The 26,076-nt window shown below is 42.4% G+C and overlaps 3 protein-coding genes across 4 annotated transcripts in view; 1 reads left to right on the top strand and 2 right to left on the bottom strand.

Moving 5' to 3' along the window:
• The window catches only part of macrod1 (mono-ADP ribosylhydrolase 1), a 149,078-nt gene extending 141,675 nt beyond the window's left edge, over window positions 1–7,403 (bottom strand). The window contains exons 1-3 of the mRNA XM_080746647.1: window positions 6,872–7,403; window positions 6,064–6,162; window positions 5,231–5,338 (exon numbers count right to left, since the gene is read on the bottom strand). Of these exons, the coding sequence (XP_080602773.1) occupies window positions 5,231–5,338; window positions 6,064–6,162; window positions 6,872–7,328 (664 nt within the window). The 5' untranslated portion in view covers window positions 7,329–7,403. The remainder of the gene's footprint in view (window positions 1–5,230; window positions 5,339–6,063; window positions 6,163–6,871) is intronic.
• The window catches only part of trpt1 (tRNA phosphotransferase 1), a 218,002-nt gene that overhangs the window by 184,841 nt on the left and 7,085 nt on the right, over window positions 1–26,076 (bottom strand). The gene's annotated exons all lie outside the window — the stretch shown is intronic.
• fermt3b (FERM domain containing kindlin 3b) lies at window positions 10,489–26,076 on the top strand. Its single transcript, XM_080746360.1, has 15 exons — window positions 10,489–10,616; window positions 11,857–11,981; window positions 12,588–12,821; window positions 13,808–13,927; window positions 14,574–14,742; window positions 14,946–15,048; window positions 15,393–15,500; window positions 16,419–16,553; window positions 17,067–17,113; window positions 17,516–17,640; window positions 18,366–18,472; window positions 19,288–19,509; window positions 20,762–20,886; window positions 22,540–22,681; window positions 23,485–26,076. Exons 2-15 carry the CDS (start codon window positions 11,858–11,860, stop codon window positions 23,662–23,664), a joined length of 1,941 nt encoding a protein of 646 aa, XP_080602486.1. The 5' UTR covers window positions 10,489–10,616; window position 11,857; the 3' UTR covers window positions 23,665–26,076.

A 26,076-nucleotide genomic window follows, 5' to 3' on the forward strand; every position in this document is an offset into this window, starting at 1 on the left:
ATCCAGAGAACATTTGGTAGAAAACTGACCGGGAATTGCTTATATGGATATATTTGTCTGACCCCCACAGAATGCAAGAAGAAAACAATTATTTTTGTGAGAAATACTGTTCAAATGTCATAGGCCAAGGCATAAGGGTATTGTTATAGTGGTACCCGCTTCTCTACTTATCTAGACCCCTAATAACATAACTAGTGCCTATCCAAATAGGCAACAAGTGCAGAGACAAAGAAATATGGTGCTAGGGGATGGGAAGCAGTCTGACTCTGAAGAGGTACATTTTCAGTGGGGAGTTATGGAGAGCAGTGTCCGTACAAGCGAGCGGACACTGATTTTTGCCGCTCTCATGCATTCTCCTTGAAACGCATCGACCAGACGTCCACTGTGGCCAGGTTTGGCCAGGGGGAGAGTTCCACCGATTTAAAATGAGCCCAATACGGAACTAAAACGTCCTATGATTGGCCGCTAGTTGCGCTGTTTTCCCCCTGGCCGGTTGCAAAAAGAATTGTTCTCCTTTGGATCCCATTCATTTTCCCCTTTCGTGTTCTAACCTTAATTAACATTTTCATGAATACTTTATGGTTCCTATCGCTAGTTAAAAATTGCCTTTCAATCACGATGATATGCGTTTTGTAAAAATAAGGTCCCATTTATGTTAAAATTGATGATAAAGTTGCGGGGGGCGTGACCAACTAAACTGATACCAGCTGGCTGTGTTCTTCTTCGTGTGCTGTATTTCAGGAGGCTCCAACCACATTCTCCCATGTATCCCTGCGGTTGCACGTGACCGTTGGCAGCCAATAGCCTCCCCCGTTTGCATTTCAATCTATGATGGCAACACCCATGCCAAGGACCCATATTGTGTCATTTGCGCTGCATAGAAACCAATGGCTTCGCTTTGTCCATTTCTGTTATACAGTCTATGGGTTTGGCGCACACAAACCTCCACGTGCAATAAAGGGCGTGAGCGACACTTTTTAGGGGGTTCCCCAGCGTTAGTCTGCAGCCGACAAAGGGAGGTCATCCCACAGCTTGGTAGCCAGGAGGGAGAAGATTCTACGTTGCCTGGAGCGTTGGCCAGGTTGTCATAGGGTGGGGAGGGACAGACGTCCTGTGTTTGCTGATTGCAGTATAAAGGAAGGGGAGTAGGGCTGGATCATATCCTGCTTACCGATGGCAATGTGTCTGCCTGTCCACCCATTCCATCCCCGTCATCCTATTGCCCTCTGTCCTCCGTTCTCTCATAGAGTGGATGCACTCTGTCTGTCACCCTGCTTGGGAATGTGCCGCGCTGCCACTTTCTCCACCCCTCTCCGTCTGTCAATCTCCTCCCCCGCAGGCCATCTATCAATGCATCAATTATCAATACTTTCTTTTCAGTTTTATTTATCTGGGGGATTTAAAGTGTATCAGCCTCTACCAGCCTCTCTCTCCCTAAGCAGACAGTCCTGTATGTCACCTACAGGCCAGGAAACTATTGGCTCTAATCTTGTATCTCTCACCCGTTGCCACAGTGCGTTAGTTTCCGCCGGCAACCGACAGCTTTATCTCTGACCTGCAGAGGAATACCTGCGAGACCATATCACACACAAGCCACCCACACACACACACACACACACACACACACACACACACACACACACACACACACACACACACACACACACACACACACACACACACACACACACACACACACACACACACACACACACACACACACACACACACACACACACACACACCTTGATAAAGAATCCCCCCCCCAGACACACAACATACAGGCACCTGTAATCTCACTCTACTAGCTGAGAATGTATGGCATCATGCGCGCGCACGTACGCACGCACACACTACAAGCAGGTGAAACTCTGGCCAGGTGAATACAAGTCCACAACGTTTTTCATCGTGAGGCATTGTGAGCTTGTAGACCAGGCTATTTTCACTACTTTTGTGCAACACTCCTGTATGATGAAATAGGGCATTCATTTACAAAAAAAACATAAAAGGTTGAAATATGGAGAAGATACAAGGTTTCCACCCGACAGCAACAACATGTAACCTACCATTATCCATGCTTGCACAAACATATAGAACACAGGCCACGCCTCACACTCAGTCACTAGCCCACACACTCTCTGGCAGCTGCGGCGTGCTTTGAGGAGTAGCACAGGGTATAAGACTGAGTCAGTAAATGAATGTTCTTCATCACTCGGCGGCATACTGCTTAATTTTAGGGAACGTTTTTTATAGTCTGGCCTAAAAGATTTATCAGTGGGCTTTGCTGCCGTATGCACACACGCACGCACACATGCACCAAAGAAATTACTAAGCAATCTTAAAATGTTTTCAATTATATTTCAATTCCAAAAGGCAAGTGAAAGGTAAGCAAAAAACTGGCATTTAATGTCAAACAAGATTAACAAAACAGAAGCTGAGACTAAGAACGGGTAAAAAGCTGCGAGTGAAAACGGAGCTCTGTAATGCTTAGAAATTTTACATTTAATCAATCTGAAAAGAGGAAAAAAAAAAAGGTTTTAATGCGAAATTAGTTGCATGGGAGTTCAAATCCACGCGCACAACCACACATGCACGCACCAAAAACTCATCACTCCAATGACATTTCATTGTGCAATCCATCTTAATCAACTAGCCCATCAGAGACAATATATCCTCCCCTCCATCTTTCTCTCACGCGTTCTCCTTCTCTGAATGTAGTGATTGAGGGGTGTAAAGAGGAGGATGTTTCGGCCCGCTGTCCGCCCCGTGCCTCCCCCTCCTCGCGAGGACGGCTCTTAAGTGCTTGTGGGTTTTTATGTTTGTAGTGTTTTATAGAAGCCAGAAGGAGCCAAGGGCTGTAAAAGTGTGGATGGGGATGGGATGGAGAGGGGTGGGGCAGGGGGAGGGGTGTGGGTGTAGGGGGTTACTGAGGAGAGGAAGAGTTACAGTAAATCCGATCTTTATTGAGAACGACACAGAACAACAAACTGGGCCCACCCACAAGAACCTCCTACCTCCCAACTCACCCTTCGCACCTGATCGATCAGGGCAGACTGGGGTGGAGAGAGGGAGGGAGGGAGGGAGAAAGAGAGATGAGAGAGTGAGAGCAAGAGAGATGAGAGACTGAGAGAAAGTGAGCAACGGAGGAAGAAAGAAAGAACGAACAGATGTAAATGTGTGGTCACACCTGTTTGTTTGCACCAGTTCCAGAACATTTTCAGACATTTGAGATCAGGGAAACTCTGCAACTCATTGCTGGAAGCAAACACTTGTTCTACAAAACATCTACACAATATATCTACTGCACATCTCTGTGTGTGTTTTGATGTTTATTTTGTAGTTGTAAATGTGTCTGTTATGTCTAGACTAGTTCTCAATTCCTCAACACCAACCAGGCCAGTAGGCCCCCTCCCTATTTGCCCACCAGCCTGGCAGTATACCGTATAATTGGCCACAGTTGGCTTGAATTGAATGTTTGTGGCCTTAGGGTCTAAATGATGCCTCAAGGCCTCTCAGAGCAGTCAAGGTAAAAGAAGAATCCGCAATACTCCCTGACACGTTTAGAAATTTAAGACTCTTAAATAAAAGAGGAGGGGAAAAAGTATCACTTTATCAGCCATGTTGCGGCTGCCGCATGACACCAATGCTATGCCGTTAGATCTACTAGCCACAGATTAGCATTTGATTCAAGGCAACTGAGGAATTGTCTCATCGCCTAATGCTGCTGTGGTTTCCTCTCTGCTTGTTTACCTGTCTATTTCTTGATGGCATGCCTCCGCCTGAAATCACTCAGAGCCTCTCAGTCAATCAGACAGACAGTCATCCAGCCAAAAGGTCAGCCAGTCAGTCAACTCAATGACCATAGACACATTCAATCAATCAGCGAAAGACAGACCGACAAACAGGTCTCACTTTGTTGCCCAGCCCAAACCCCTAGCGGGTGCCCTGTACCTGCCTGTTGCCATGGCGATATGGTGAGGGGGGGTAGTCTCGGGATGTTTCCTCCCCCTCTCTTCCTCTCCTTTTCACTAACTCTCTCCTCTGCTCCTTTAACTCTCCCCTTTGATTCCATTTTTCCTTCTGACGTGCCCTGCCTTTCTCCCGCCCCCTCTCAATCATGTTTCCTCTGTTGTCTTTGTGCTTCACTCTGTCTCACCTTGTGTCGTCCTCTTTCCTAGATGACACTTTACTGGCTGTTTCCTCTTGTTAATGTGTTGCCACTTTGCATAGTGGGACTCTATAAACATCCTTGTAAAATACAAAACTCCACTTAAAAAATCACCTGTGCAGACAGATGCCCGCAAAGACAAACAAAAACACTTTTACCTATACACACACACTTACAGACTCATATTCACATTAAGTACGTAATGGATGAGACGCATATGCATACAAATAAAAAAGCCATCATTTTTCACACAGATCACTAAATGCCAAATGTGCACCCAATAAATGAGTCTGTATCAACATTCACTCACTGACTGGTTCCACAACTTATACCTGCCAGCAGTCAGCTGCCAGTAAAAGCCATCATTTATGTGCTAAAGCCTCATCATCAAGCATCATTCCTGCATGCTGGCCTGTCTTCCTCCCTTGATGGAGGCTCTGTGCCAAGGCACCGATTACATCTCCCTAAATGCCTGTGGTAAATGGTTCAGTGAATACAGTGTCATTTGTCGCCATCTAGTGGTCAAATGTTCAGAGGATGAGAACAGTACATATAGTTTAGAGTTACAAGTGCATGGAACATTTTATGCAATTAAGTATCTGGCCTTCTGCAAATAAAAAGTATGATTCAGACTAAGTTCTGAGCGATGTGCACTTTGTTTCTGTTAGGTTTGGTTCCTGTTGATCTGTTACCTGAGAATGTCAGAAGGTTCATCGTTGGTAAGGTCAGAGTTTTGGCTGAGAGCCCCGCTTTGAGTGTCACACTATGCAGTCACTCCCATACACACACAAACAGACAAATGAGCATGAGCACACTCATGGATTTGGGGGGCTCGGGGGTTGTCTCAGTATTTTTCACACTTTTTCTACTGGTCGATGTCACAGCCATTATGCCAGAATCAGCTTAGTAAACAGAAAGCAAATGCAGATCCATTTGGATTGTGATGTTAACTGCCAAAGGCAGGAATACGATCCAGACACAGCTGACTAGGTGCATTGATGGAGGCTTACATTCAACTCAGTCATTTCAGAGTGACTTCTCTGCCACGCACACATCACACACCTGCATTGACGATGGCATCAATCTCCAGCTTAGTAATGTCCCCGCGGAAGATGGAAATTTTCTGGTCCAGCTTCTCATTCCTGGGGTAGTGAGGCTCTTCACTGCCATCTGACAATGACACACACACACACACGCGCGCGCGCGCGCACACACGCGCACACGACGCACACACACACACACACACACACACACACACACACACACACACACACACACACACACACACACACACACACACACACACACACACACACACACACACACACACACACACACACACACACACTTAACTGTCTACAATCCAATACATTGAACCATTTAATGGATTGAAGATTTCAGATAGAAGGCCAGAGATTCTAACACTCCAATACTTTCTTGAATCCACTCTGATACTAGTCTACCAGATGACATCAACTTTAAATGCTTTCGACATACGCTCTGAGCATAACGGACCTAGACTGGAAACGAGACCAATGTGCCAGTGAAATATAAAAGCCCTCTACGGATTTGGTCTGGTTGTGAATGGATTTCGCTGCCCCCAAAGTTGTGGGGCACCAACCAGGGCCCAGTATGCAAACATGGGGTGGGTTTATCACCAGAGACCTTTCTTTTAGTTTTAATCCGCCCCTTGGAAATGCAGGTTCCACACAGAGATTCCAGACTAGTAATATCTAAGCAGTGATATTTGTCTGACCATGTCAGTTACCAGACTATAACAGACCTACATGGTGGCCTAGATAGTAGATAGCTTTGTTTGGTTCTTGTTTTCGTAGCCCTGACATTCAATACATCTGGCAACAGTGATCTGGATACAAACAGAGACTATATCTGACCTGAGGTGGATGTCACCATAGGGATGCTGTCCAGTGGCACATAGTCAGGAGTTCTGTAGTATGGACGCCTCTCCCCCAGAGACAATGACAGCAGGACGTCTGATAGGGATGGTGGGTGGATTAGACATAGTCCAAGTCATTTACAGTAATACATTACATTTACTAGTATAGCCTGGCATAGCAGTGGGCGTGGTTTGGTGCCACTAAAAAAGAAATCCATAGAGATTTACAACAATATTTATAGGAATTGTTTAAAGGCTAGAAACAAGCCATCCAGGATCCTGGTGAATCATGACCATAAAACAATTGATTCAGTGAAAATAAATATTTAAATATTTAGTTATATGATATAATACATTTAATAAATACCCTTTGTTTAGCAGTTATGCTAAAATAATAAAGTTAATTATTATTATTATTTTCACAGAATCAAAAGTTTTATGGTCATGATTCAGCAGGATCCTGGATGGCTTGATTCTGGGCTTAAAATAATTGATATAAATACTTTTGTAAATCTCTATGGAAAAATGATGGTAATAAATTATGTATGTGTGGCACCAGTAAACCACGCCCACTGCCAGGAGAAAATATAGGGTAACTATCACTTTGTTATTATTAGCTTGCTATTTCATTGTTATAGTCATTATTACATTATCAGTAGCCTGGGAGGGGACGCATGTTAGTTCCCACAGTTTATGACAAGTTGTTGTGGGCAGCAGTTAGGATGTATTACTCGCATGGAATGTTTGCATGATAACATGTATTTAAAAACTATCAAACCGGGCCTGGCATGGGGAACTAGTCTCACCCTTGGTCTCCTTCCAGTCTCCTTTGGCCGAGTTCAGATCAACCGGCCCTGCGGCCATGGTGGCCTGGGCACTGGTGTGGACAGATACAGATACAGCTGCGGCTGTAGCCACACCAAGCACGCCGATGGCAATGCGGCGGCACAACAAGCCTGTGTTCCCTTTGGGTGAGGAACCGTCCGCTTGGATCCACTTCCAACGGGTCGCTGCAGTTGAAAACTTCCTCAATCGATTCGTGGCGTTCTTCTGTCCGGGGAGAACGCTTGCCTTGTTGCACTTTGATGGTGAATTCTTCCCCAACCCTGCCACCGAATGCAAGGGGCGAGCTGGCAGTGGCAGCAGGGCACTCACACTGTTTTTGAATTTGACACCAACTCTCTGAAAGTCAACACGGGACACACGACCAGCGCATGACAGCACTCCGACACGTGCGAAAAGAGTTGATATTTGCAATGCCATGCTGTGGACAACAATATGCTCTGATTCCCAGCTATGTCAATGTATCGTTCCTAAGCTTAGTTTCGCTTTTGTTTTCGAGAGAAAGGCGGCTGTTTACAGACAGTTGAGGAGACAGAATTATTAAGCATGTGCCATTTTTGTTTTGTAGTGACGTATATAGAATGTACCACTTACAAAGGAGGACGTAGATGTTTTTATTTATTTATCCCATATTAGAAATATATAGCGAAGTGTTGTGAAACATTATGTGGAAAAACTGTTTCATGAAATAACCTTTAAACGCGTACAGTGACAGATGGTACAGTACAGTGGAGTGGAGTCAAATCAACACCCTTATGAAATGCACCCCCTCTGTTCTGCCTCCTTGTCTAAAGATACATGACTGCCCCCTATGGGAGGATGAACGCATGTCTTTTTCACCGTCACTTTATGTCCAAAAACAGTGGGCGTGGTTTACTGCCCAGTAAGCATTTTGAGGTGTATTAGTTGCCTAATAGTCGTGTTTTTATCTTCTACACCACGCGTTGAAAATCAGTGTTGTAAAGGTCTAGATTTGATATTTTTGACTAGTTGTTTAGTCGGCTATATTTACACGGGTTGCTACATATACCACTATTAGTCGGATACAAAAAGTCTACATTTCGCCGTTAGCGGCCGTCGAAAGTAGTGAAAAGTAGGGCGACGGTGGGATTCGATCCACTAATCTCTGACACTCAAGTCGGCGACGCTATCCACTCAGCCATCAATGCTGATATGATAGTATAGATTTTCTGGCCGTATTAAAAGGTGACATTGCCCACCTGTGTTCATTTTAGTGTAGTGCACATTGTTGAGGAAACTAAATGTTAGCGTGTGTGTGTGTGTGTGTGTGTGTGTGTGTGTGTGTGTGTGTGTGTGTGTGTGTGTGTGTGTGTGTGTGTGTGTGTGTGCGCGTGCGCGTGCGCGTGCGCGTGTGTGTGTGTGTGTGTGTGTGTGTGTGTGTGTACGCCCCGGACTCATTTTTGAAGCTTGTGATTGGCTGAACCGGACGTAGGGAGCGCTCCGTTGTAGTCACTTGGACCGCGCGAGGTGCACCAAAACCCAATTATCATGGCGTTTATCGTGCGCTTGCCCAGGCCGTAAATATAACGATTGCATTCACCACGGCTTCGTAACTCGCGCGGCGCTCCGCCGGCCGCTTGCAATGTCGTGGACAATAACTGAAAACGAGCGCTCTTTGCCGTTTCCATCCATCTTTCCCAGTTGGATCCATAATCACGCGGCACTGCACTGTCTGACTGACAGACGAGGAGTTCATTTCATCGTATATTTTTGTTTTAAAGACTTTATATTGACATTGGTTTAAAAAAAGGCGTTGAAAAGCCGGCTATACAACGACTACACCCAGACAAATAGCTTAATGATCGGATGGCTATTGGAATCATTTTACACCAATATTTCGAGATCAGTTCTGCAACGTGGAGTTGTTTTTTTAAAGAAATGTTTATTGAAATATGGATTAAATCTAATTGTCTAAATTCGGTGTAAATATAAACGTTGATACGGCGACTATAATTAGTTGGCTAAATCTCGGCTAGATCTAAACTATACTTAATAATGATCAACGGATATTATAATTATGTTAGTCCAATATTAGGAGATCAGTTAAGCACCTTACTGTTGTTTTTTTTAATAAATTGTTATCGAATCATGGAATAAATTGCAAAGTATATTTTCGGTGTGAATATAACCGGAATCTAGCCGGGTGAAATTAAGGCTAAAAAAAAACTAGTCGTGTAAAAAACGACTATTGCTCAGTGGTGCCATTTATGAATGGGAGATTTTTATTTATTTTATTATTACTTTTGTGGCACCAGTAAACCACGCCCGGCCCACTGCTAGGGCCTAATATGAACAGGAATAAGTCAATACGTTTTAACTCTAATAAGCCATAAACCAGGGCTCTTCAACATTTTCGGGGCCAAGGACCCCTTAGCTGAGAGAGAGAGATGAAGCAGGGACCCCCATACAAAATTGTGTTGGAGATTATACATTTTCATAGATTTCTGAGACAGCTTAGACTTGTTTGACAGCAATATCATCAGTGTAGATTGTTGGTTTAATGTGTATTTTTAGACATTGAACGACTTGAACTGTCAAAATTTAGTCTGCTTTTCTTTTCACTCTACAGTCTACACCAAATCTCTTTGCCAAGAATAGCAGATCTACAAGCTCACAACGCCTCGCAGCGCGAGGCGTTGTGAGCTTGTAGATCGGCTATTCTTGGCTAATGTTCCACACATAATAGGCATACTAGGGTTCAAGTGGTTAAAAAAAATAACGTTTCTATCACACAAAGATTTGGAGGACCCCCTGTAGTAACTCTGAGGACCCCCTAGGGGTCCCGGACCCCCTGTTGAAGACCCCTGCCATAAACCACAAAATCTGCTTTGAATTAGGCCTCGCCTATCCACGATTTTCCTACGCCCCATAGTGCATTGCGCAGACGTTTGCACCGATCTTCCGCCGCCGATTTACAAGCTCACAACGGGTTGCATCTGCGACGCGACGTGAGCTTGTATGTCTGCTGTTAAACCCGGAAGTTTGGTCCTGATAGTCTCCAGTAAACCCCCGGGGAAAATTGTGGATACATATATATATGTAGGCCTGCCCATTAGTCATTATTAACAATAACAATGACTAAACTATTTTTAGTTTATAAAACCAAATGTGTTTCATCCTGTAACGGCTACAGTGTAGCCTAGATGTATTAAACTTGTATGCTCAATATCTCAAATCACTCATGCTTCCTCCTTCATCATCCTTGCCTTATCTCATATTATAAAAACTAAAGTTTTTGTCATGTAATGAAAACCATTACACCATTACAACATGATTCTAAATGACTGAGTTAATGACAGTACTGTGAATGTGTGTGGGGGGGGTGTTTATCTTAGACTTACAGTTTCCTGTCACACACATACACCCTGCAACATACATTGCTTAATAAGACCCCCTAGTGTCAGTCAGTCTGTCTCCACTCCACTCACTTACACTATACTTCCGCTTGGCGGAAACTGACAAAAGAGGAACGCCATCTTTTGACAGAATTGACACACACACAACCAACACTGTTGCACAGATCACAACCTACTCACCCAGCCTGAGAGAGAGAGAGAGAGAGAGAGAGAGAGATGAACAGTAGAAGGTTTTCGTAGAACCAGAAATTGTTTCAGAGTACGAGAAGAGCTGAGGAGGCTCCCTGAAAACATCTCAAGTCCACAAAACTTTGGATAGAGGAGCCACACTGTAAGTATTTCAAAATAGTGTGTGTATTTATGTGACTGTGTGTGTGTGTGTGTGTGTGTGTGTGTGTGTGTGTGTGCGCGTGTGTGCGTGTGCGTGTGTGTGTGTAGAGAGTAGAGAAAAGCAAGAGAGAACTAAAGGGGGAAGAGACTGTGACCAGCTTGTTACAAAACTTGAGTGACTTAGTTACTAACATGTAAACACACCTCGAACTTCACTTATATTATACATTTGTCTGTCAGTATACACTGGGGAAATAGAGTAGGCTAATGTAGAAACAGACATATGGTTCACTGTGGTTTGAATTTGAGATGGCCACAGTTTCATTGCAACACGGGTCTACGTGTGGATGGATGGGTAGGCTTTAGTCACTTTGTGATGATGATGACTGTGACACACAAAGAGTCATAGTCTCCCCACCACTGTTGCAAAGATCCTTTTGGTTATGATGGAAAGATCCCTGCACGCGCACACATGCACATACACATGCATGGACACAAACACAGTAGTGGGTGACTGGATAAGATTGGACAGACATTCTGGGCCTGAAAGCGGAAGTGTGCTTCCATGGCGATTATTGAACTCAGAAATAGGAAGTGCTCATCAGAATGGGCTTGCCATTTCACCCAGCTCACCCAGTCCATGTTTGTGTGTGCGTTGCCATGTGTGTGCGTGTGCGTGTGTGTGTGTGTGTGTGTGTGTGTGTGTGTGTGTGTGTGTGTGTGTGTGTGTGTGTGTGTGAGTGTGTGTGTGTGTGTGTGTGTGTGTGTGTGTGTGTGTGTGTGTGTGTGTGTGTGTGTGCGTGCGTGCGTGCGTGTGTGTGTGTGTGTGTGTGTGTGTGTGTGTGTGTTACAGTACATGCAATCATGTGATTTTCTTTAATGTTCTCTCATTTCCATGACTGGCATTAGGTAGCCATTAGGTCCCTTTAACTTAGAATCTATGTTCGATTGAACCTAAATAGTTTTTTTTAACTCAATCTTGACTTGAAATGTGCTGGATAAAGGCCTAAAAGTCCATGACAGAGGCTCATCAATCTCTGTTTTTACTATGTAATAGAACAACCCACTTTCAGCATGTCTATAACATTACTTTTTAATTTGAACACTTACTATGCTCTATAACATAGAACGAAATTTGGTTTGCATGGATTTAAAATAAACTACAGTATTAGTTCGTTCGTTCTTTCTTTCTTTCTTTCTTTCTTTCTTTCTTTCTTTCTTTCTTTCTTTCCTTCCTCCAGTATGGCAGCGTGGGACCTGATAGTCTCAGTGGAGGACCTGGGCCCTGATGCCCCTCCCATCACCATCAGTGTGACCTCTGACCTCCACATAGGAGGAGTCATCCTTAAACTGGTGGAGAAGACGCGTGAGTCTCTTTGCCTTTATCTCCATCTCCCTGTGTCTGCCTGTCTGTCTGTCTGTCTGTCTGTCTGTCTGTCTGTCTGTCTGTCTGTCTGTCTGTTTGTCTACCCGTCCGTCGGTCTGTCTGTCTTTGTGTGACTGGACAGAGTGGAATTACAATCTTTGTACAGTATGTGCCCCTGTCTCTCAGATACCATCTACACCTTGCATTAAAATGTTAGTGTATCTGGATATCTTATCTGTGTGTGTAAACGCATGCAGCACACATTGGAACCAGAATATGATCAGATTTGCCACCCACAGTTTTGGCTCTGGCTCACATTGTGATCAGATCTCAATTAAAGTCAGCCAGGTGTAAACTCAAGGCGAGATAGGATCGTTAATTATACAGATAAGATATCTAAATACAGATTATATTTTAATGATGTAAATTGGGTCTCGGCTGAAATCTTTGTTTGTTCACTTTCTCCTGATCTCCTTTCGTATGCATACTGTACTCACACAAACACTAATACAATTTCCAGGCCATACACAAGCACACATTTTCACTTGTATCATCCAAAGACATTCTACAGTATCCCCTGACCCTCAGGTGTGATTTTCTCTGCAGAGATGAAGATTGACTGGTCAGACCATGCCCTGTGGTGGGAACAGAAGCAGCAGTGGTTGTTGCGGGCATCGTGGACACTGGAGAAGTGTGGCATCCACGCTGACGCTCGGCTAATCTTCATGACCCAGCACAAACCCCTGAGGCTGGGCCTGCCTAACGGCATCACCGTCAGACTCAGAGTCTGCTTCTCAGGTCCTGTGTTCCGTACGGTGCTGGGGCTCTGCAAGATGTTGAGTAAGTCTGGGCGGGACGTTAGTTAACTCACTCACTCACTCACTCAGTCACTTTCCTCTGCTCCCTGTTCTCCACCCTCCACCTCTTCTGCTCTCTCTCTCTCTCTCTCTCTCACACACACACACACACACACACACACACACACACACACACACACACACACACACACACACACACACACACACACACACACACACACACACACACACACACACACATACACACACACACACACACACACACACACACACACACACACACACACACACTTTATTTCTCTCTCTCTCTCTCTCTCTCTCTCTCTCTCTCTCTCTCTCTCTCTCTCTCTCTCTGGGTATTTCCTTAGCTGTATGTTGCTATTTTCTTTCCCAATTGCTAGTATACTGGCTGTCCTCTAAGTCCCTTAACTTACTGGTTGTTTTTAGAATAAAGTTAACAGCAGAGTAGATGTGATGTGATGTGATGTGATGTGATGTGATGTGATGTGATGTGATGTGATGTGATGAGATGTGTAGACCAAGATTATGTCATAGCCTTAGCAAACAGCAGAATCAGTAGAATCACTAATCTGTTGCAAGAGTGTTCTTGCAAGAGTGTTCTTGGGCTTAAATGTAGATATTACTCCAGTCTGTGTCCTTCTGTATCTTCCTTGGTCACTCCTGCCACCTGCCTATCCTCTCTCACCGCAGACGTATGTTTTCTGAACTGCTTGAGGCTTAGGCTATCCTTCAGACTATGCTATCCTAGCATACCTCCCATTTATTTTTATTTGACTTGTATTTATTGTGAAACCGTGTCAGCGCCAAAGAATGACCCTGACATGATCTGAATATGCAACCTTCCAATCTAGAGTCAGTCAGACCCTACAGTAGCTCTGAGTCAGAGTATCATTGCGGCACAAGGTCTGCTGTAGGATTAGGCCTAGTATGCTACGAAAATGTGTTAATTGCTTACGTTATATCTTCCCTTAATGTTTCCTTCCGTAGACATTCGCCATCCTGAAGAACTCTCCCTCCTTCGACCAATGGAGGAGAAGAAGAAAAAGAAAGATAAAAATGCGGTTCAGGAGGAGTTATATGATCTTACTGAAGTGCCACTCACGTCAGGTAGTAGGCTATACGTGAAATGTACTTCAAGTGTCTTTTACATGCTTTAGCTGTATGCAATTTTGCTATATTTTATGTAAATCCAAATAGAAATGTAACTTAACTTAACGGCAGCTGAAATCTTTTAGTAAAAGACAAATGCAGTATTCATTCATCAACAAGTTTGTCCTTTAAATTCCCACTATTTTGGAAATGTACAAGATAGTGTTATTCAGAGCTACAGTACTTGTAAGTGTGAATTCAAATAACATTATTAGCATTTGTGGTCAGCCAAAAACAAATGTAAATAATACAATTTGTTAACATAAAACCTAGAATTGTCAGTTGTAGATTACACTGACATCATGGCATGGTAAATGTACGTACATCTCCATAATCTCCTGAACCTCTCTGGGATAGTTTTTTAACCCCTTCACCTGTTTTACTAACCAGGTAGCCACAGCTTTCCTGTGTATTTCTGAATTGTAGACAATCTGTAGAAAATGTGTCAGGGCTGAGGGACAAGGCAGTATAAAAATATAAAATACAGGCTCATCAAAACATGTTGAGGCATGAATAACTAAATCAGCCAACTTTTTAGGACACACTGACAGTTCCCATGACAACCTTGTTGTTCTTCTCCTGCTTCCCTCTTTCCGGCCCTCAGCATCTCAACCGTGCTTATATAATGGCATGCCGGCTCATTTCGCCGACTCGCCCAAGACGGAGGCGGTCTATAAAATGCTGTCAGTCACCCAGCCTGCTCCCGCCCCAGAGGCCATAGCCAAACTGTACCGTCCAGCCAGTGTGGTGGACAAGGCGCACATCAACAGCAGGTAGGCTCTAACAAGCCGGTGCATAATACCGGTATGTGTCCACACACACACGCACGCACGCACGCACGCACGCACACACACACACACACACACACACACACACACACACACACACACACACACACACACACACACACACACACACACACACACACAGCAACAGTGAAAACTGAAAATGGACTCTCTCTCTCTCTCTGTCACAGGTGGTTGGACTCATCGCGTACTCTGATGCAGCAAGGGGTCCGGGAGAATGACAGGCTCTGGCTGCGCTTCAAATACTACAACTACCATGACCTAGAGCCCAAGGTGTGTGTGTGTGTGTGTGTGTGTGTGTGTGTGTGTGTGTGTGTGTGTGTGTGTGTGTGTGTGTGTGTGTGTGTGTGTGTGTGTGTGTGTATGTGTGCGTGTGTGTGTTTGCCTGAATGTGTGTTTACCATGCCATTTATTTTCTATCCTTGAAGCACTGCATGCAATCTGTTCCCTCTTTCACACCCTGCTCTCCTCTGCCCTTCATCCTTCCATCCCCATTTCTCCTCCTCACACCTTCTCCATGATGCCATTGTTATCCCTCTTTGCCTCCCATCCTATCACTCCTCAACCGCTCTCTCTCTCTCTCACTCTCCTGTTCTCTCCCTTGTCGGTCGTCCCAGTATGATGCGGTGCGTCTGACCCAGCTGTATGAGCAGGCCCGCTGGAACATCCTCCTGGAGGACATTGACTGCACCGAGGAAGAGATGATGTTATTCGGGGCTCTACAGGTACACAATGCTGCCGCAGGACTGTGGTCCACTATACTGTAGCTACTGCTGCTTTTACATCTTACCAGACGGGACGTGAATTACATTCACCATGGTGTCCCTGGCACTGCAGTCAGGGAGCTGTATGTGCGATAACTCTTGAACCTTAAGTCGTACAACACATTCTTTCAACCCACTCCTTGGATCACGACACAACTCCCCATGTAGGCCACCGCCACATACATTTTACCTAACTAGATTTAGCATTTTACTATTTGAATATCATGGATCAGGACCCAAAATCCATCACATCTTCCTGATTCTAAATGTAAAATCAAGGTTTTCTAATGTTATATATTGGCAGAATATGCTCTGTTTGATTACTGTCATGTCATTTTGGAATGCCAATATTTTATCAACAGAACTATTGAAGATGCCTCGCTAATATTTGGAGTTATATCATGGCAAGGTACAAAGGGTACAAAGGGTCCTATAAATCTTCAGAGGGGATTTCTGGTGGCTTTCTAGCTCAGAATGTATAGCATATTATAGGATAAAGTTTATTTGGCCATGAAAATAAAATAAATTTGCAATCTGCAAAAACACTCTATTCAGCTCCAGGGTTAGTTTGATGGCTTTGGAGAAATATTTAATCATCACAAAATACAGATTAGATTGTCCTATACCACAGGACCGGCATATGGCTTCTTAAATTGGGTGGCTATCTCCAACACTACTATCACCACCATCTGCCTGATATGTAATCAAAAACCTAGAATAACCTTTTGTCTGTCCCTGTCTCCCTGGCTATGCTCCACCTCCCCTTTCTATCTGTCTGTCTGTCTGTCTCCTCTCTCTCTCTCTCTCTTTCGCACACACACACACACACACACACACACACGCACGCACGCACGCACGCACGCACGCACGCACACACAGTATCACATCAGCAAGCTGTCTCTGTCAGAGCCTCAGGCGTTGACTTCCAATGCGGCTATGGATGATCTGGAATCAGCCCTTCAGTGCCTGGAGGTGAAAATGGAAGGAGAGAGCAGCACTGCCTCTGATATGCTGGTCAGATATTTTAGATATACTTTATTTATAATGTTGTTGGGTCATGGAGGGCAGCTTCCTGCCTGGGAGGCAGGTGAAGTTGTGCTCCCTCCAAGTTCGTTTTACAATTCCAGTTTATGGAAGGAAAGGCGGTTGATTCCTTCATGGCGTTCAAGGGCAAATACATCTCCTATACTGTGTGTGCCAGTGACTATGAGAAAAAATAACCGTCTCAGTCACTGCTATGGATTTATAACACTTAAAGAAATATACTGTATTCTCTGTTGGTCATTAGTTAGTATTGAAAGCACATACAATTAGATCGTTTATGTGAATTGCTCTGGGTAGCCAACAACTTCACCAACTTTTGAATAACTTTTAATGAGTTTCACTTTCAGAGCAGCGTTCAGTTCTGCTTTTGCGAAAGCTGGATCTATACTTTTGCAATCAGACACATCATATAGTTGAGACGGGAAAGTAGCACATAAGAGAGTGAACTTTAATCTTCTTTTAAATGTTTTATTTTTCAAACAGGATAACATGACAGCACCACAGCTCAATGATTATCTGAAGATATTCAGGTAAAAAAACTAGTTTCCAGGTTCTCGGTTCTGTCCAAAACAAATGAAAAGCCAGCTCCATGCAGCAACAACACATAGGCCTACCATATATACATTACACAATTCTTCTTCATTCATAAACATACACTTGTCCAAGGCTTCCATGTTCTGCAAACTCATTTGTACACCTTTTTAAAGACTATGACCTGTTTGGAAATGTTTAATAACACATTAGCAAGCCCTATAATTAGTAAAGTATTTCCATCTGAATGTTATACATTTCTAATTACTTCTTCATTTCTAATTACTTCTTCTCATATTTTGACTTGTTTATGTTGTAGAGACAATGTGTGATAAAAACAGAACTTAGCTCTCAGATAGATTTGAAACACCAGCTTATACCAGCTTTACTGTCTATTTCAGACCTAAGAGGCTGACACTTAAGGGTTACAAACAGTATTGGTTCAAGTTCCAGGATACCTCGATATCTTACTACAAGAGCAAAGAGGAGAGCATTGGAGAGGCCATTCAACAGATTAACCTCAAAGGTATGAAATGTATAATAATGTTATTCCAATTATGCTCATATCCATACCCCCCCAACACGCACGCACGCACGCACGCACGCACGCACGCACGCACGCACGCACGCACGCACGCACGCACGCACGCACGCACGCACACACACACACACACACACACACACACACACACACACACACACACACACACCACCTACTGTATACACAACTTTCACTTTCTTTTTATTTAGTCTCACTTCAGTAAATAAATAGCCATGGGAAACTCTAACCAACACTGCAGCTTCTTATTTATGCTACTATGCCTGGCATTGATCGTCTTCTGCTCATTAGTTCTCTCAGCATAGGACTGCAGACCTGACAGCGGTCTTCCTCTCAATTCGTCTCGAGGCCTTACGTTAATGAAACCAATGTGACCTATGGTGACCCATGTTTAGTTCTCTGAATTGGACTACAGGGCTGTCTTGTAAAATCAAAGAAAACTCACATTCCAAAGGGACCTTACAATGAAAAAAGAACAAGCGCTATAATACACTAATGATGTTGAATAAATAAATAATAAAAATGACTTGCTGAGACATGAGCCAAACCCATCACAACACTGTGGCTTCACATTTGACCCAGCATGGCCTCTGTAAGTCATCTCTACTCGCTCCAATTAGTCTCCTCTGCAGTGGAAATCTAATACAAGCAAAAATGACATGCACAGTATTCTATCAATGTTCTGCATGCAGGATGTGAAGTGGCTCCAGACGTCAATGTCGCGGGACAGAAGTACCTCATCAGATTGCTGATTCCAGCCCCTGAGGGCATGAACGAGGTCTATCTACGCTGTGAGAATGTAAGACACTTGTTTATACAGTATATACTCAATAGCGCACGCACATTCACACCAACACACATATGCACACACGTTCTCTCTCACACCTGCTCTTTCCTGCTCACCCTTTCACATCCACACTTCTCACTCTCCTTCTTTCGCGCTCATCTCAGGCTACTCTTGTTTTGCTTTTAACCCCCCACCCCTCCCTTTATTCTATGTTATAAAAATGTAGCCAACCTGCATAAATATAGGTAGCTACAATAAATACATGTGAAATCACATTTTACTGTATATTCAGGGTTCACTGTAGAATATCAAAAAAAAAAATCTATAATCTGTACATTGTAACTACACACAGTTACACACTATACTAGTTACACACTATATCCAATAGTATACTGTAGATAGATACCTTTATTATCCCACGGGGGAAATTCAGTTGCCCAGAGGCAGCACAGCAGTTTAAGGTTACAAGTTACAAAGAAGTAAGAAAAAGAAAAAGAGTACTGTAGTGTAGTGGACTGTACAACACTACAGTACAGTCTTTTTCTTACTTCTTTGTAACTTGTAACCTTAAACTGCTGTGCTGCCTCTGGGCAACTGAATTTCCCCCGTGGGATAATAAAGGTATCTATCTATACTATTGGATGCCAGGTCAACAATGACCTGCATCCTTCTACATAACAGCTATCTAGATAACATTTTAGCCTTTGCATAAGCCTGCAAGGTTTTCGAGGCTAGGGCAAGTGCTCCGGGCTGCACTGTTCTGCACCTGACTTCATGATTACATTTGACCTTGTTGTGTGACTCCCGCTATCTTTCCCACCCTCCAGGAGCAGCAGTATGCCCAGTGGATGGCTGGATGTAAATTGGCTTCCAAAGGCAAGAGCCTCGCAGACAGCAGCTACCAGAGTGAGATCCAAAACATTCGCTCTTTCCTAAACATGCAGAAGGCAAACCCCAGCTCCAGCAGCAATGCCCTAGCTTCAGATGAAAGCATCAACACCTACAGCCTGGTCTCACCACGTTACCAGAAGAAGTACAAGGTCAAACAGGTACGGCACACAGGACAGGAGCGTATTCAAAGTTCATACCTAACCAGTAAACACTCATACAGGCAAGGTAATACATGAATACATCAACATCAAATGCATAGAAATAGTAATCTAAGAAAAGAAACGTAGGTTGACCAAGAACCTATTCAGTAAAAAAAAACTATAGAAATAGTCATCTAAGACAAACATAGATAGACCAACTATTCAGTAAAAACTATAAAAAGCAAAACATAAAAATGCTATCTACTGTACATTACATGTATGGTCATCGGGGGTAGGCAAGTGCTACAGTAAGTGCTATGGGCTAAGGTGGAGTCTGAAGAGGTGAGTCACGAGAAGCTAGGGAGTGAGTCAGCAGTTCTAATTGCAATGATGTACATATCCCCCCAGTTAAAGGCTGAGCTCAAAGTTACATTTTACATAGCACATAGTAGATATTCAAAAACAATTATCTATGCATACTGTATGTATGTGTGCTCTCACATAATAACACTTTTACTCTCACAGACTCAAATAAATAACTTCAAACCTTCACCAAAGTTCTTAGATGTGTTCTAGATAGAGACTGGTACGGGACCCCAAAATATACTGTGTCTCAACATTATGGACAAGAATCGCACCTGTGCAAACACAACACACGTGCATATCTAGATAGATACCTTTATTATCCCACGGGGGAAATTCAGTTGCCCAGAGGCAGCACAGCAGTTAAGGTTACAAGTTACAGAGAAGTAAGAAAAAGAAAAAGAGTACTGTAGTATACAGTCCAAAGAGCAAGCACAAAAAAAGATAAATAAAACATAAAGTGTCGAAAGCTATTGCAAAAAAAAGAAGAAGAATATATACATAAAGTGACCACGAACCATTCAACGCTCATAAGTGACACGTCACACACACAAAAAAGCTATACTCAAGCATAACTTAACAAACAGTGCCAATTTAAACAAAGAGTGCACATAACACTGCTAGTCAATGCAGTCATGCAACACAAGTATCACAGTACAACCAACACAACCCAATAGTGCAGGGTCAGAAAAAAAGTATCTCCTTGTATGGTCTGTTCTGTCTGTGTGTATGTGTATTGTGTATACACACACATACACACAAAGTGAAATGTAGGATCGGTTTGCAACCTTTGATATAGACTGGTGTGGCAGTATTCTGCATCCTGTGTCCAACAACAACTAATTGGAGTTCGGCATGTATGATTACATTACTAAATGACATACTGTACCTGTTTCTTTCTCTCCAGTTGACGCCTCGTATCCTGGAGGCCTATCAGAATGTGGCACAGCTCTCACTGACTGAAGCCCTGCTGCGTTTCCTGCAGATCTGGCAGGCCCTGCCTGACTTTGGCATTTCATTCGTTGTTGTCAGGTGGGTAGCACAAGCGCCTGTGATCAAACTCAGCTGACCCAAGATAACATGTTGACCACACACACAAAATGTCCCCTCTCCGGTTTGATTCCACTAAGAGACCTTGGCAACATGTCTTCAGACCCTGTCTCACTATATTGTTCTATCTAAATAAGGCAAAAAGTCATCTTAACTAAACTTTGTTTATATTACATAATGCAGTGGTCCTCAACATCCGAGGACATCCTGAGTAGATAGATAGATAGATAGATAGATAGATACCTTTATTATTCCACAAGGGATAATCAGTCGCCCAGGCACAGCAGTTAATGTCATAAAGTAACAGGTAAAAGTATGAAAAAGAAAAAGTAGTGTACAGCGGAAAAAAAAAAAAACGACATACAGCAATCGTAAACGGAGGTAAAATCCAAATAAAGTATCCATAACAGTCAGTGCTACATACCGGTAAGTGTCTCACCGTTATCTCGTCATAACACAAATAATAATAATACATTGCAGTGCCAAACAAAAAGTGTCCTTTGGTCAGTGCAAAAAGCATGAGAAGTAACATGTGCTCACAGCGAAAGCAGCACAAGAACCCTGTGAGTGGGTTCCTGGAGGCCCCAGTTACTGTACATTATTGATAGTTAGGACTCTGGGCTCTATTATGATCCAGGTCTTATGCCTTATGCCTTGCCTTTTTTTTTTTACTATTTTGAAAAACATTTTTAAATACTTCAAATGCTGATCTACATCTGCACGTTGTGAGCTTGCAGATCAGCTATTTGAAATATTTAAAAATATATGTATATATACTAAAAAAAGGCAAAGAAGTTAAGGCATAAGGCATAAGACCTGGATCATAATAGAGCCCAGTGTTAGATTTTATGGTGTAGATTGGGGTCCCAGAGATGAAAATCAAAGGGGGTCTGTGGCATAATGCATAATCAAACATGGCACTTTATATTCAAAATCACTGATATAAAGTATATCCATAATATCTAACTTTGTTGTCATCATATTCATTAGAATCACACAATGTAATGGATCGCCAAATAGAGGTGGTAAAACATTTGTTCAACATTCTGCCATCACACAATGTCTGCACAAAAGTGTTACGCACAAATGAGCCAAAGTCTTGGGGTTAGAATTATTAACTGCTTTAACTGTTGAAAAATAGCAGATATACAAGCTCACAGCGCGGCACCGAGTGCCGCGCTGCGAGCTTGTAGATCTGCTATTTTTTTTTAAAGTCGTGAAAATGTGTGCAAATCTTTGAATATATGTATTTTTAAAGTGAAATTTTGCTTCTGGGGGGTCCCTGGAACTAAATATTTTGAGATGGGGGTCCGTGGCCAAATACATATAATTTTGGGGGTCCTTCACATGAAAAGGTTTGAGACATAGTAGTCTCTCAAGAACAGACTAACTGAGCTCCAGTTAAGTGAAAAGGACCTTTTCTTTGACGATGGCTGGCCAGATTGCTGACATAGAAACATAGTGTTTTTCAAACTCGGTGCCGCGCTGTGAGCTTGTATATCTGCTATTTTTCAATAGTTAAAGCATAAAATAACGACACTCAATAAAGTGTACCCGTTCTAAATGGGTTAAGGAAGGTTAAAAAGGTACTGTAGTAGGGAGTTATGAACTGACAGTTGGCGTCTGGCCCGGCAGGTTCAAGGGCAGCCGTAAGGATGAGGTACTGGGCATCGCTCCCAACCGCCTGATCCGTATCGACCTGGGGGTGGGAGACGTGGTGAAGACCTGGCGCTACAACACCATGAGGCAGTGGAATGTCAACTGGGACATCAAGCAGGTCACTCATACGCTTCCATTACCTCTGTCAGGGCAGACAATAATCACTAAATGTTATGTCATTGTATTCCTAATTCCATATTATTTTTTAAACAATCGTTCCATTGGTCTTATTGCCATGCATGGGATGGAGGAAATATGTTATTTTCATTGTTTTATACCAATTTTGTTCTGGCTTTCGAATCCTGGGCGTTGTTTATATATAATATAAAGGGTATACTTTCTTCTTTTTGGAGGAAAGTATATTATATTATATAATATATATATAATATACTCTTCCAAAAATAAAACATTCTGCAGCTGATCATTCAAGTTCAAGTTTCAGGAAAATATACCATTTCCTTGTCAATTTTGACCGTGGCTGTTTCTTGGCCGACCCAAAAGTAAATAATCTCTTCAGGGCAGCATGCTGCTGCTACAGATAAATATTGTGCAGGTGAAGAAACTGGACCTGAGGTCCACCTTGAGACACACTGTACTTCAGTAATAGTCTACAGCCTTTTTTTGCCAGTAATACTGGCCTTCTAAGAGCTTCATCAAACTCTTACATTCAATTTATGCTTTGGCAACACTTTTTTCAGTTGAAAATACAAATTTACTTAAGCACTTAAGCATACAGTAAATGTAGCTTTAAGCTCCATTGCACACTCATCCTTGGCATGTGTGGCCAAATACAGTTAAACGAGGGCAGGTCTGAGCTTTTAAGACGTTTGGAGCTTATATTATTATTAGCCATTATGTGCTGGAGTAGAACTGATATATTTTCTTCCTCTGTGTTGTGTGTGTGTTTCATCAACCTTACAGGTGGCCATTGAGTTTGATGGCAACGTGAATATCGCCTTCAGTTGTGTGACCGCAGACTGTAAAATTGTTCACGAATTTATCGGAGGCTACATCTTCATGTCGACACGCACCCGCGAGCAGAGTGAAGCGCTCAATGAGGAGCTCTTCCACAAGCTGACCGGTGGCCATGAAGCTCTTTAACACAATGAAATTGGGAAAGCATCCGTGTCATCTTAGATTTTAACCACTCTAACCATTATTTTATACTTTGGCTATTCAAAAATAGCAGATATATAAGCTCACAGTGTGCTATGAGCTTGTACATCTGCTATTTTTGAGAAATCGTTTTAAATTTGTGCAAATCTTTGAATGTTTAGCTTTTTAGAACATTTTTAACTCCTATCTCTATGGGGTCCCTGGAACAAAATATTTTGAGATGGGGGTCCGCGGCCAAATACATATACCGTATATAATTAATTGACAATAAAGTTCAAGAATCACTGACATAGAAATAGATTCGGCCTCAGGTCTCAAAGGGATAGTTCACCCCGAAGATTCTATCGATTATTTTGAGGAGACTCTTTGTGTCCCCATAGGGAACAAAGTGGACTATTTGTGTCTCCATAGGGAACCACTGCTGGTCATCAAATTATTGGCTTAGGAATGAGACAAAAGCTAAATAAATATCCATGAATTCGAGTCTCCATGGTCCGACTAATCAATAGAAAAAAAAATATATATATTTTGGGGGTGAACTATCCCTTTAATGGGTTAAGACTGGAGCTTGTCACCTATGATCTTCTTGGAAGAATAGTTAATTATAACATTAGTACACCAATCTACAGTATAAATCACAACATCCATTGACACATCTGGTAACTCATGTGATTCACCACACATTTCTGTCACTCATCCACTTTTATTTTGAAGCTGTACCAGCGGTTAGAAGAGTAAACGTATTGGTATTTGTGGTTGCCATCATCCTCTGGTTTTAGAAATGAAGGTGAGGCACTATAGGCTACTGAACTTTTAAATTTAGACCACTGCAGAGTTTGCCCATTACATTGATATTGGTGTGGTTGTGTGCCCGGTAGAAAATGTCCACATTCACCTCTGTATAGAGCATCACAGCGGAAGTGGTTTACTGGTGCCACTTAAAAATCGGCATTCATTTTCCCCATATACTTTTACAAAAATATTTATAGCAATTATGTTTTTTTTATTTTTTTATACTTTATTAAGTCAGTCGACATATCAATCACTGTTCATATACATGCATTTTTTTTCTTTTGTACATGTCATGTTACAGACATCCTGACCCATCTTTTTTTTTTTTTTTATAACACGTGAAACCCACCACCCACACAACAACAAAACAAACTACCACACAAAGACCAAATAAATCTGGCCCTGATATGCAGTCTTTGCCATGTCATAACAAACGGAAAAAAAAAAAAAAAAAGAAAACACATAAAACAAAATAAAGAGGCTTTTTTGTTTGATGTTTGTGTCTAAAATACCTTTGGTTTGAACAAAAATATAAATAAAATGGACAGAAACAAAAAGGGGGGTTATGTGGGCATGTTATCCTTATTTAAAAGATAAGAGGCCCACCTTTTTTCAAATACGTTTTCCTTACCATTAATTTTATGTCACCTTCTCCATAGAGTACATGTCCTCCATTTTTTTCAACCATTTATAACAATTGTTAAGCCTAGAACCAAGCCATCCAGGATGTCAGTGAATCATGACCATAAAACCTTTGATCCTATGTGAAAATATATTTTAATATTAAATAATTTGATATACATTTAATAACTACCCTTTGTTTAGCGATTATCAAATGTTCTTTTCATAGAAACAAAGGTAGTATGGTCATGATTCACTGCCATCCTGGTTCTAGGCTTAACATAATTGTTATACATTTTTTGTAATAGTCTATGTGGAAAATGAATGACGATTGCGATGCTCTATAAGGAATAATTCAGTGCCGTATCAGTGTTGGCCTGCATCTTGTGTGTTGTCTGCCCTGAGGGTAGCACTATTGTTTGAAGCAACTTGATTAGAGCAATTTGATTAGAGCAACTATATTTGCCAAGTGTCATGTCAGCAACGCACAGCATGCAAAAACACTTTGAAATATTCATCACGCAGTCTCATGAATAAACAAAGGTTTATTAAAATAAATAGAGCTGTGAAGTTTTCGTTCCACGCAGGAATTCACTCATAGAATCATAATTCCTATTTGCATATTAATTGCTGTCTGTCCTTATGGCAATGGCATATGGTGCCATTTTGAGCTACATCCTATGCAGGAAGCTTTAGACTAATTATCTCCCCTGGCATATTGTGTATATGTATGTTTGTTCATATCTCAGAGGAACAGTTAAGGAAGTCAGTTACTTGAACCACAATGTCTGCCAGTTTCACATCTAACAGTATCTTCACTCCCATACTGACAAACCGGAAGCCATGCCAGTGTTGTCCTTAAAGTCCCTTTAACAATAGCCTTGTTACCCAGGCTTTTTCGGGGCCTAGAAATTGACCAAATGTACACTAAGACAGTGTCACTGACCAATGCATGTGGGTTTTTAGGCAATCCACATTTTAAGA

Source organism: Nannobrachium achirus (assembly GCF_963921795.1).
Source record: "Nannobrachium achirus genome assembly, chromosome: 17".
Taxonomy (NCBI): domain Eukaryota; kingdom Metazoa; phylum Chordata; class Actinopteri; order Myctophiformes; family Myctophidae; genus Nannobrachium; species Nannobrachium achirus.